This window comes from Brienomyrus brachyistius, chromosome 11 (genome assembly GCF_023856365.1).
Source record: "Brienomyrus brachyistius isolate T26 chromosome 11, BBRACH_0.4, whole genome shotgun sequence".
Taxonomy (NCBI): domain Eukaryota; kingdom Metazoa; phylum Chordata; class Actinopteri; order Osteoglossiformes; family Mormyridae; genus Brienomyrus; species Brienomyrus brachyistius.
In genome coordinates this window covers 8885480-8898677 of record NC_064543.1, presented here as the reverse complement: position 1 = coordinate 8898677, position 13198 = coordinate 8885480, and the positions used below count along the sequence as shown (strand labels likewise).

Below are 13198 nucleotides of genomic sequence, written 5' to 3'. Positions count from 1 at the left end.
CTCAGAAAAAACCCTAGAACATGATGTGGCTCAAAGTTCATCCGGATTGTCTTTTCAGGTCACAAAAGTTAGTGATTTTGCTATGGCTGTTTGCCACACAGGTGCCAGGTTTGTGAAAATTAGCCAGTGATATGGCTAAGCCAAAAGAACACTTTAGTGCAATAGTGCTTATTCTACTCTGCGTGAACCCACAAAACCAGGCTCCCCAATGGAAAAGAAGAGAAAGCTACTTAAAAAGGGAACACAAGTACGCATACTGAGAAACCCTGTATTATTTATAATAGGTCTTTCCTCCCCCTCATATCTCTGGCCCCGATGACAAACTATGTTGCATGTATTTTAAAAACATCAGTTATTGTGTATTATTTCACAAAACTCCGAGTTACCCCTCCCTGAAGTATCACATCAGCATCCCTACTGAGCCCCCACACCAGGGCAGCAGCTCCGACCAACACCGAAGACGAGTCACAACAAGACAGAGAAATTTGAAGACTTTGAAGAGTCACAGCAGAGCCACACTTCCAACCTCCCTGCTCCAGACACCGGCACGTCGGAAGCAGGCATCCTAAACAGCCAAAGAAGAGTTTATGCAGCTTTGCAATGTTAATACATTCCTTACCTTGCTTGGTGACAAAGAGCTGATGGCCATATTAGTGGTCTGGTATTTGCGACGCTGCTGTAAAACACGCGCCACAAGGACAGGTTTGAGGAAGTCAGTGTTTCTGGGTGTGGGTTTCACCCTGAAGCTATTTGCATCCAGTATAGTTCACTGTATATATCTCCGCTTTGATCATTGAGTTGCTTGGTGAAGATCTCTGCTGTCCTATAAGGGCCAATGGCTAGATTCCATTGGCTTATTTTGCTGATGATATCGTCTTTGACGAATGTATATGTCTGCTTCCAGACGCACTTCACACAATCTGCTGTTCATTATGTATGTCAAAGTTCCCTGACGTGTTGAGAGATGATTTGTGTTTGTCATCTGTATCGTCTTCGACAGCTTTAACATTGCATATGCGCTTTGGAATTCCTGTCTGGCTGTCATTGTATCTTATCATAACGAACACAGTACTGAGCAACACTTCTCTGCCTGATTCCCTTCTGTCTGCATTCATTTGAGAGTGGGTAGGCATCCCTAAGCTATTAAGATCAGAGAAGTGATTGTATTTTCACTTAATGTTTATTTAAAAGTGAAATATCTAAAGCTAGGTTGTTAAGTTTGTATTTGAATATATGGGCTCCTCCAATTCTGGAATGAGATTTTCAGGGCATTATTCAGCAATGTGAGAGCTGATGTACATGTTCCAGATCGGCAAGGCCCAGTAACATACTAGACAAATATTTTGTTTCTACACTTGTGACCAGAAAAGGAAGTCTAACTGGATCTGTACTACTCGGCTGGGAATTCTAAAGTAGTTTTTCTATGGTGCAGACATGGGGGAACGTGCAGCTTGCATCAATTCGGCTTTTGTCACATGGCCGTTCTTTAGGTCTCAGCCCAGCTGTGCTCCCACAATTATACTGGCATATGTATTGGAACAGTCCCTGTCATTGATGGGTGGCAGACCAAATACAACTGATGGCGACCGATTATCCCATCTCCACACCATTCTCTTGTGCTTCTGTGCATGAGAAGGAACGTTAATGAAGAATGCTGGTCAAGGTAGCAGACTGGCAGAGGCAAGCAGGCCTCACACTGGGCCTGTTCAGAAAGCACTGTTCAGAAATGACACGGCACAGGGCAAATTCCCTGTCATTGCATTTAGAGTGAAAGTGGTCTGCAGGTGATGCTGCCACTTTCTGTGGTATATTAAAAACTTAAAAGGCACTTCTTTTTTTTAATATGTGCTTGTGAAGTCCATCTTTACCTCCCTAATTAGTAGTAATGTGTTCCGAGTAATTATTTTAGTGTTTCACACTGCGCTAAACTGTTCTGGCATGTCGATTCTGCTTCTTCACAAAGTTGAATTGAATTCACTTTGGTTGTTGAACCCTCCCCTGAGAGCTCTAAGGTCCTGAGGTACACTGCTAAACTCTAAAAGGAGAGTTTTCCTGAGCCTCGTGCCTTCAATGCAGATAAGATCCAGTACTTATGTCTGTCGTACAACTTTCTACCCAGTTAGATATGTTTTTTGGGTAAAACTGCCAGCTGTGGTTGTGTGTCAGATGTGAAATATTCTCGAGGCCTTTCTCAAGGCCTTTAGGGACTGAAAGGGGTATGAGGTGATCTTCCTGGTTCATAAACCCTAAACCCACACTCTTATTGTCCAGGCGTAAGACTCAAAATTTCAGCTTATTGCGAAGACTAATGAGGTCTCGCCATGTTGTGGATATTCCAATCTTAACATTTTAGTGTTATGTGAACTTTGAGGAAAAATTAAGAAATAATCAGTAGAAGGGAACGTGAGCATTCAGCAGAGAAGAAAGGGCTCTATTTATGAAACACAGGCTTTCTGGTGTTTGGCTTGATTGTTCTATCATAGCTCTTTCTCTGACAGGACTCCTTGGCATGTTCCCCTACTCACTCTCCCTATCTGTGAGGAACATCTGTCAGAGTCATGTTCTTGGGACCAGCAGCAGGTGGTCGTGTTTGTACTCCTGCATTTAGGGCCCTGTGCTCATTCCTGTGGACTGCATTTCTGGCAAATCTGCCCTTTTGCTCTGTGTATCTGGTATATTTAGGCTGATAAAGAACATTTAATGGGGGACATTGAGCCAGAATTTACACAGCCTGTAGAGTTACCTGAGCATGGACGGGTCTGCCATTCTTTGTGCTAAAAGAATATTAAGTCATTATATGGCCTTTGAAATGATTTCTTTGATTAATATCAGGAATAGCTTGTGTTTTGCTGGTGTTAAGTGCTTTTATCTGGAATTGGGTGGCTGCCCAACTTTTCAGTAAAAATGGTCTGTATTTTCTGCACTGGGGATTTGTTGCTTTATTCTTCTTATTGAGCCTATTAAGCATCATTTTGATGGCTGCAATATGTTGCCAAGCCATAGAATCTGCTTGTGACTGTAGTAGGTGAAAGGTGTTTCCAGGGAAACGAGCCGTTTACATGTCACCTCTAAGCGCCAGTAGAACGTGAAGGAACTGAGAGGTACGAAGATGCCCTTTTAGTTACACTGCAAAACAATTTCTCACACAGATGGCAGCTTCAGTTGTTTTCCTTCATTTAAATTCTGTGGCTGATCATTTCCTGGTTATCCTATCTCTACCAATCTAGTTCCCCTTTCGGCTAACTTTCTCAGAAGTGTTAAGGAAAATTTATTAATATAGAAATATTTTACATTTTGAGCATTTTTTTTTTTGATAAGTGAAACGATAAAGGGCTTACTTACTTTGAAGTAACTAAATGACCAACATGCCTACAAAGGCAAGTAGTATTCAGCTGAATGCCAATTAAAAAGAACCCAAGTATAAATAGCCGTATGTGCCAAACACATGAACACACTACATCCATTTAGAGGAACTGTTTGCAACCTGATTTTCTGCTGATAACGATAGATGGATACATAATTTTGTAAACATCAATTGCTAAACACCATGGAATTGTCTTGCTTAGTCATTTAAAGGCTAAGGAATGTGAGGCTGGTTTACAGGAGCAGGTGCATCTGAATACCGGGGTAAAATCACCTTCCGAGTCAGCAGATATAAAGATCATTGAGCATTCAGGGGAAGTTCTGGAGTGCAAAGTGTGAAGTAGACTTCCACCTCCTCTATCCCTTAAAGAGCTAGCGGCGTTGCTTCTTTAGCCCTGTAACCTACTGCACACATTACGCTATTTAACCCCCCCACCCCGAAAAGAAAAATCTGCATGCATTTAAACTTGCTGTGAAAGATTTATGTTTTTTAATCAATATATCTCAGAAATGTGAAAGGGTTTGAAGATTATTTATCAAAATGCCATAGACGTCCCCTGTATTCCTTGCTGTGTTCAGTGCTGGAAGTTTACATGTCTGGTTTATGTTTAGCTGTCATGTATGCATGTATTCATTTAGCACTTCATGTATTCATGTGGTCCAAAATTTACTTTTTTTTTGACTCTCCAACCAAGATAGCTGGTAAATGGAAAAAAATCCACCAGCTAAGCCTATTATTTCCTGGGCAAAATAATAAATTGCCTTTTTGTGTAACACATACGTTTGTTTTCGTGTTAAGTTGGTTTACTCCTTGTAAATATCACTGCATCACTTTTAATTAGCCTGACTTAGTGGCAGCAGACTGCTGGCAAGTGATAGGTACCTGCATTCTGCCAAGAGCTGCCCGTACTCTACCTCTGATTGGCTCTTGTTTATAGTTTGGTTACGGTTATTGTCAGGTGGTTGGTTAGGCTCAGACAAAAAAAATGCTAGCCTCAGAGTGGCAGTTAGATGAGTAGGGAAGGGTCTTCACAGGAGATGTGTGTTTATGTGCAATCTCTGACGCATAGGACTGAAGCAGACTTTAGATACAAACATTTACCTACCAGTGTGGCCAATCGTCTTCTGAGATTTATTCTCATAACGGAAAATCTCCCTGCATTGGGCACCTTGCTGGTGTTTAATTTCAGACCCTGTATTTACGTATTTAAATACACACACGCACACAATTAAAACTGCAGAACAACTTTGATCAAGATCGCATGTTACATTTGAATGATGCACATCTCTCCAACCTGACTGTTCAGAGGGCTTGGTCCGATAAGTGATTTATTCTGTGTCATTTCTCATCTGAAATGAAACTTGTACAGTATGTGGTTTTTTTTATTTTTTATTTTGTTTTGTTTTTTGAAGCCCTGGTGCTACATTGCTGTTGACCTTTTCGTTTCCAGTCAGTTGCAGTTTGCGCTGTTACACTTTTAGCCAAAGCCTTGTGGTTTGTGGTTGCTGAAGCAGTCTGCATGGTGTTTTCTCGGAACACTTATCTTTGGCTGGTATCTCTTTGCTTTGTTTTTTTTTTTTTTTTTAAACTTTGTTTCCTTTGTTACTCAATTCGACCATCTCCATGTTTTGCTATAATTCTTGTGACGGAGCAGTCAGCCCCAGCTCTCAACACACACACACACACACACACACACACACACACACACACACACACACACACACACACACACACACACACACACACACACACAAGCACTAGGTATGTGCATCTCTATCTCTGAGGTGATGCAATACACATCTCGGTGCATTGCCAACGATCCGATATGTTAAAGAGCTTGCGATACGATACGAATTAACCGCAATGTTGATGCAGCGCAAATCGACAGGATGCCATGCAATACATCGCTGGACAAGTCTCCAACTCGAACGAGATTTGGCTGAGAGACTTGTAGAAGATTCTGCCACTAACAGCAGTGGAGAACTGGAGATGGGAGTGCGATTTAGAAAACGTTTACAACTGGGGTCACCAGTGTGGTGCCCGCGGGCACCAGGATGCCCCCAAGGACCACATGAGTCACCCACGTACCTGTGCTAAAAATAGTACAGCTCACAAGTGAGCAGCGTCTAAAATTCAATTTTATCCTGCTGCTAATCTTCTTTAATCACATTTGCATTTATATAGATTTGGAAAATGACAATATCTTAAAAAAAAAAAAAAAAAAAAAAAAAGCATTTAAACCGTGTTTATTATACGTGAAGTTTAGATAAGTTTAGGAGGGCGAATTCAAACAGGTAGCCCTTCATATACCCGTGAATTAGCTCTGTTTCAAAAAGGTTGGTGACCCCTGGTTTAAGAGAGTGGGGAAACAAAATCTAAATATAAAATTATTGGTCAGAAATTATTGGTTACATTTCTAAATAGTAAGGGCATATGGCTCCTGCTGATAATTATATATTAGTAATTCTGGCCTTGTGCTGCTTTCTGCTCTAACGCCAGGGCGAAGGGCAGGCTGAGCCTGGGACCCTCCCATCGCGTCTTATTATCCCTAACACACACACACACACACACACACACACACACACACACACACACACACACACACACACCTTTATTCAGCAGGCTGTGCACCCCCTTCCAAAACTCACGAGTTAGATAAGCATGTAGCCCTGATTTCTGTGGGGATGCATGATGTCTTTTGGACAGATTGCCGTCAGCCTCTGTATTCTGGTTTCTTTTAACATTCTGTTAATCCAGTAATAATACAGTATAATCATAGATCATGTTTCCCAGGACAGGCTATGAATCACTGACCACAACTGAATAAGCGGTCACTGAGAAATTGATCTGTTGTATGAACAGATCTTCTGCTTTTATGGGCTGCACCTAGACGGCAGATTACAGTGTTTCAGAGCTGGTTGAGTTGTGTGTGGGTTAGGGACCGACCAATATGAACATTTTTTTTTCTCCGATGTACCTAAAATAAGATTTAAAATGGCTTTACATTTGGGAGACGTCGCTTCTCAGCCTTTTCTCCCGTGAGACAGCTTCCTTTCTCATCCTCACATCGTTATCCACACTTTTTTGGTGAGTAGCCTTAATGGTGGGCGATTTTTATCAGTCTCTTGATAATACATTCTGTTTCATACTACTTTTTCGCCATCCAAAAGCCACACAGACAGGTCCATTAGCTTGGCTTTACGATCTTCCTCTGTGATACCAGGATTGTAGTCTAGGCCCCATGAACCTTGTACCGTTTCTTCTTAAATTGGCTGTTCTTTGCAGCCTGCAGTTTTTTTTTTTTTTTCTTGCCTTGAATACCCCGCCCTGCCCACATACCTTTCATATAATGTGTACCCCGTGATTTTTGTCCCACCATAATATAGTTTCTTCATTTTTCCGTGCCCCCTGGGGGGTGCAGACACTTCACAGATAACAAATGGATTCAGAATCTGCTCTTCAGATGCTAAAGTTTGTCCTTTCCCTCAGCAAGGTCTCCTCAGCTCCCTCTCTCTCCCCCATCTGTTCTGAATTCATGAATTGTGATTTAAAAAATAAGCTTCAGTCCATTCCTCCTGTTTGTGCTCACTGCAGGACAGGTGATTCAGAAGGGCCTTCTGGAGTGAATGGTTTCTCCATCCTGTTGTCAGTGTAGAGCGAGCAGCTGGCCTTATGTCCATTAAGAGATGGCAAACACATCTGTGGATTTTCACCAGGTGATGTCCAAGTAATGCTTTTCGTTTTGAAAACACAAACACACAGACTCGCCATTTGCCCAGTTAGAAATGTTAAGGCCTTAAAAACAGTATTCTGGTTAGGTGCAGAAGTTGAGTATAAATGATTTGTATCATAAACTGCCTTTAGGTTTTATATCAACTGTTAGAAGGGCAGGGTATTGCACTGAAGGTGTACATTCTGCATTTTGATTGGCTCCTCTCCACAGCCCTCTGCCCTCTCACAGCTGTCCAGCGTTGTACTTGTTGCACTGGCTTGCTGAGGTGTGATTCCTTTGGAAAATAACTTTGGTATTGATTATAAAAATTGACCTCTCTTTCTTACGGAGTGGGGCATCTAGCAGCAAAGGATATAGAATGATAAATAATGCAAATTTATTATTCTGTCAGAATCCTCATGAATATTGAAAGTGGTCAGAGTCATTGTCTGACCAGAGGTCGTCACTCCGCGTTCCAGAGGACTCGCCTAAACTCCCCACAAGGGGAAATTCAATTTTATCTGTGACTGCAATCAAAAAACTAAAAATGCCAAAAGTCTTTTGTTTGTTTTGTTTGGTTATTTATGGTTCAGGTTAGGGTTGGGTAGGGTTAGGGTTAGGGCTGGGTAGGGTTAGGGTTGGGGCTGGGTAGGGTTAGGGTTGTCATTGTTGGTATCAGGGTTTTGCCCATAGAAATGAATGGAGAGTCCCCACAACGATAAGTATGTCTGAGCGCGTGCATGTATCTGGTAATATGAAGCACTTTAAAAAATGTGACAATAGTAAGTTAGGAATGAACCGTGTATTAACAGAAATATAAGTTAATGGATCCATAGGATGGTCAGACAGTCTCTGTCCTCCTCCTTTGCTCAGGCCCTTGGTTGTGGATCATTTCCATTGGCAGCTGTGTTGAATTGGCTGAGAGCTTTTTCCCCACATGTGATAATGGACTGAGAGCAGACTTCATGTGACGTTGCGTGCATCCTGAGTGGGTCTTGCTTGTTTAAGCCTGCCTGCACTGCACTATGTGTTCCGGTATACACATTTACTGTGACTTTTTTTGAAGAGAGAAAAAAAATAAGGATGAACTGGTGGGAGGAGGAGAAGTCAAATGGTTCCCATTAAAGCGCAGTGTTACTGTCCGCCTGTTATGTAATTCGGCATCAGTGCAGCTTCTTGGGCTACTGGGAACGCAGTTTCCCGCAGATCACTCATCAACATTAATAGCAAGTAGCCAGTGGCCCAGTATCGCACTGAGCACCTCAGGCAGCCGCTGCAGTGAATGAGCCAGGAAGCGGCCCTCCACGTCGGCAAGGTTCAGCGGTGTAGGCCCTGTCCTCAGGAACAGCTGGGGTTATTTTAAGCACCGATTATCTAGCCTCCAATAAGGCAGGGGGGTAACACAGGCCCTCAGTCTACACAAGATCGTGCCTATGGGGCAATCTGACCTCTGTTTTTAATCCGCATCATCTTGTTGAATTTTACTGTTTGACAAATTTCTGTGAATTTCCATGGTCTGGACATATGACGGTTTTAGGGTCTTGGCCTAAACAATCTGGAGAGAGAGCTTTCATACTAATTTTGATGAGTTGTGCCCTGCGTTGGCTGGCTGCCCCATCCTGGGTTGTTCCCTCCCCAGTGCCTGAAGCTTTCAGGTAAATGATAAAGTGAATGCTGTTGGTCTTTTTCTAAATGACTACTGTTTATGTCCCTTCACTGGACTCTTTCAGAGTGTTTGCTTTTGCTTTCTGTTCCTCCAGCTAAGAGGTATATCCAGATGATATGTGTGGGCCGTTAAAGCCTTTGAAATCCAAGCAGCTCTCTCGGGGCTGGTGAGGCCTGTGTTGGACCATCTGGCTGGCAGTTTGGCCAGGGCTGTACATCACCCTGCCACTTCCAACGTTCTGTGTTCAGATGTTCGGCGCAGGTGTTACAGTACGGCAGTGTGGGGGAGGGGGACAAAACAGCCAGGTTACAAACAAGCAAACTTCTCGTGCAGTTGCCCTTCTCAGGAGGTGACATCCAGAGCAGTATGTGCAAAGTTTTTATTTTTTAGACATGGCTGGAACTGGCAACACATGGTTGAGCATGTAACAGTTTGAATGTATAGAAGATTTTTGCTGTTTTTCAAATCCCACATAAGAACTATGTAATGTGAGCAGAAATGCCGTGATGGACTGATGGACTGGAAGGAGTTGTCTTGTCTTGTTAGTTTAGTCATTTTGGTTGTCTTTACATCACTGGCTCAGAGCCTTATCTTAGGGGTTAATCCTGTAGAAGCCACCTGCCCCAGGACCTCCGTGAGTCTCAGGTTGGGTGACATTGTGGTTGGTTGTCGTCTAGGGCTCTTCCGGTTAAGTACATTGCTCAACGCTTCCACAGCAGGGCTGCTCCTGCATTTTGAACCATCCATCAAATTATCAGGTGTTTAATAATAGCAAAAGTGACGCCCGCCTCAGTCAGTGCTCCTGTCCCATGCTTCTAGAATAGCATCTCCTCGCTAGCGTCAAGCATGATCCTGTCTGCCATGCCTGATTTGCCGGAGCTGACAGTAGGCACTCTCTGCAGATGGAGCTGTTCGCTAGCTGTCATTGTGCTAAAAATACCGCTCTACATATTGGGGGTGGATCTGCCAACCATTTAGCACTTTGAGCTCTGCTAGTGGAGCCGCCGTGCCATAGCCTGTGTCTAGACCCATCCCTTTTTTGGACATTTGGAAACTCCATAACCTGCAAGTGTTCTGAATTATTTGTTTCCGAATGGGCTCTCAAATTGTCATAATGAAACCCTGTTTGACTTTTGGAGAGGCTCACTGCCAGCCCGAAATTCCATGTGTGCAGAACAATGTCAAAGAATGCAGTGCAGTGCAGTGGGTTATTCATTCCGCAGCATTAGCATCTGTTAGTGCTTTATCAAAACAGCTTTTGAAATACCTTTGACTGGAAACAAACATCCATGTATAAACATGATGCATAATATGATAAAATGCTCTTTATAGTAATATCAAGTTTGTGACCAAGCCTATATCCAAAGATAAGGATTGTGTATTAGCAATGCAATGCAAAAATAATTTTCTTCTAACTGTATGGCGATTTTGCCGCTATTGGATCTGTTGCCCTGTCATGTGTTGTGATGTGTTCTTGTCAGTGTAGCTTCGCACTCTGGACAGCTGGGCCACAATGTTTCATGCAAAACAACTTGCATTATTGTTTCCCATTTTACTGCCGATGCAGTTCAGTTTAAGTACTTTGAGATTGATCAAATTTTATGGACCCTTCCTGGGTCTTGATTTAATGATCACCTTGAGTTGATGTCCGTAACTGCAAGGCAACCAGCCACCCTGCCTTGAAACTTTAAATATAAGGGTCATTTTCAGTATGTGGATGTTTGTGTTTCACGGGAGGGTGGCTGATTACAGTAATGTAGCAGGTTCAGCATTCAGTGTGACCTCATCTGCATCCAGCATCATGGTAAGTCGAGGGTCTTTTCTGGGGTCCTGCATTCTTTTATGAACTGATTAATGATGTTTTGAAATTGAGAGCACATATTTTTGGTGCCATTAACGCCGATGTTGGCAGTTTGAAGCTATGTGCCTATTGGTGCCTGCAGGGACGCCGCTTCCTGCAAAATCAGCACCCAAAATAGTTATAAATGTCTGAATACTGGATGGATTAGCAAACAAGGGCAGTGTTTACAAGAAGCACCACCACTTCCCTTTTGGTATGTGTCGTGACGGTCTTGATTGGACGGTAAGCCCCAGCTGGCTTCTCAAGGTGAAGTGCTGTCCAGGAACTGAGTGTGTTCCCTCAGGGGAGACCAGTGAATAGCATTCTGTGTCAAGGCTAAACAGTGAATTGGCATAATGTGATTGTTGGAACACCTGTCCACACAGATGATACTTAATACCAGGTTTCCCTCTATAGTAATTAAGGCTTAATTTAAATCTGAGAACCTTACGAAGGGCCTTAGAATTGAAATCCAAAGTCCAGGCTGTTGGCTGTTTGCCCCACAAACTGGTTTATCCTGTCACACTCTGATCCCAGATGCTGAGCACAAGGATGCAGAATTTCCAGCAGGGCTAAAACATGACGTGACACACAGCTGTTTTATAGAGCCACGTGTAAATTGTGTGGCTTTCAGTAAAATGACATTTAGTGACTTCAGGCAATGTTATATGGTTAGTATTGTTTTTAAAATGTAGAAAGCAAGAAAATACATTTTGTTAGCGGTAATTTTTCAGGAATTTTAGGTAATGGACCCACTTTTACAAGATAAAGCATATGAATGCTTTTCAAAGCAGTTTTCTAACATTTCTGAAATGCCACAGATCTCCCCTGTAAGGATCTGGTTCCTTGAAATTCTTTGAACTCACTGGATGAAACCACCAGGAACACAGCAGTGTTTGAAGTGTTGCCTCTAGGTCTCTCCACAAAATAGTCCTTTGCTTGAACATGCTGCTCTTGACTATGCTGGCTGCCCATTAGCTCTCTTACCGGGTTCCTGACTACTGATCTTCCATAAGGCCTGCAGTGAAGCCTTAAGAAGACTTTTCAAAAATTGTTGATTCCGTAGCCATCAAACACAGCTTGAAGTATGATAACTAAGCCTTCTTAGCTTTCTCCTAATATGTAGGCATTTCAAAACTAAAAAGTCTACTTTGTTGATGTTACTTTTAAGTCTGATTTTAGTTTTGGATGTAACTTAAAGCACATAATAATGTTGTATTCACTGGCTGCCATTGTCGGGTTGCCGACCAGTGTGACAACTCAAAGAATATCTGGTGGATCTTTTTCAAACTTTGCTGACGCATTGTAGTGGATGCATTTTAAGACAAGTCAGACCATAACTGAAGCATTGAGAATGAGAAATGAATGCAGAAAACACTATGAGCATAACTCAAAAAGTATTTGATGGGTCTTGTTACTATATCACATAAATATTATTTGGATAAAGGTCTGTACTCTGTACTGGAAATTCCCCCAAATCTGAAGCAGCAAAGGTGGCACATGAAAGGACTTTTAATAGATAATATGCAGAGGTGGGGATTATAGAAGTTGGGGTGTAAGGGGAGTAGGAATTAGGTGGGGGGGGGGAGGGGCTGACAGGGCTGTCTGGGGAATACATTGTTCTTCCGAACAGAATTCTTTGCTTGACTTAGGGAAATATCAGCTGCAACAATGTGAATCATAAGGTACTGAGCCTGGAATATGTTGTACTGCTCTCAGGTTTAACAGACTAAATCCATGGGGATTAGCTTCTTGTTTGTTGCCCAGCCATCCTGTATACATACAAAGACGGAAAACTTCAGCCTGGGGCTGCCTACAAGGACTATAAAGCTTAGCCTCATTCATGAAGGGGAGGCACAAAGGCGTTCTGACTCTGGCGATTGTTTTTTTTTTTTAATAAATGTTTTATTGGTGTCCTGCCCTGCAGTCTTTTTCACGCTTTCATGTGGCAATGCTAGACTATCAGTGTATGACACATGTAAGCCCGGTATTTTGCATATGTCTTCAAAAATGAAGCATTGTTGTTTTTCTGAACTCTACCTTGCGGTGTTTCTGTCCTTTTGTTGGATACATTGTAAACTTTTCCTTGAGGTGCTTTTCAGATGAATGTATGTCAAGATCTGAAAACATGAGGACTAACTGTTAATTACCTAAAGTGTCACAGAAAAAAATGGTTAAAAATAACATTTTCCAGTAACTTTTTTTATTTTATTTATTTCAGATATTTTAATCTTCGAATGAAGAGGGACACCTCTATATTCTCACCGGATTTCAAGCTGGAAATGTCAGGCACGGAAACTGACTATGACGCATCACATATCTATACTGGCGAAATCTATGGTGAGTCAGGCAGTTACTACTAGCAAAGATTTTTTTATATATATAGTGAATGGGTTACCACGGAAACATTGCTGCAATTGGTGTACTCATAATGGATGTGGTGAGGACATCCTAGCAGTTGAACTTTTTTTATTTTTTTTATTTTTAATTGTCTAAAAGTACCTTTGAGACAGGGGCCTTCTGGGCCATGTTAGTAGGTGAAACCTTGAAAGGTGTTTCTTCAGTTTAAACTCACTGTCTGGGGTTCTGCTGAACTAGGTGTATAGGCTTAATAGT

At 42.2% G+C, this 13198-nt stretch overlaps 1 protein-coding gene across 2 annotated transcripts in view; it reads left to right on the top strand.

Annotated features, from left to right (window-relative positions):
- The window catches only part of adam10a (ADAM metallopeptidase domain 10a), a 59646-nt gene that overhangs the window by 25085 nt on the left and 21363 nt on the right, over window positions 1-13198 (top strand). For both annotated transcript variants that reach the window (XM_049031402.1, XM_049031401.1), the window contains exon 3: window positions 12804-12922. In XM_049031402.1, coding sequence (XP_048887359.1) covers window positions 12804-12922 — 119 coding nt within the window. The remainder of the gene's footprint in view (window positions 1-12803; window positions 12923-13198) is intronic.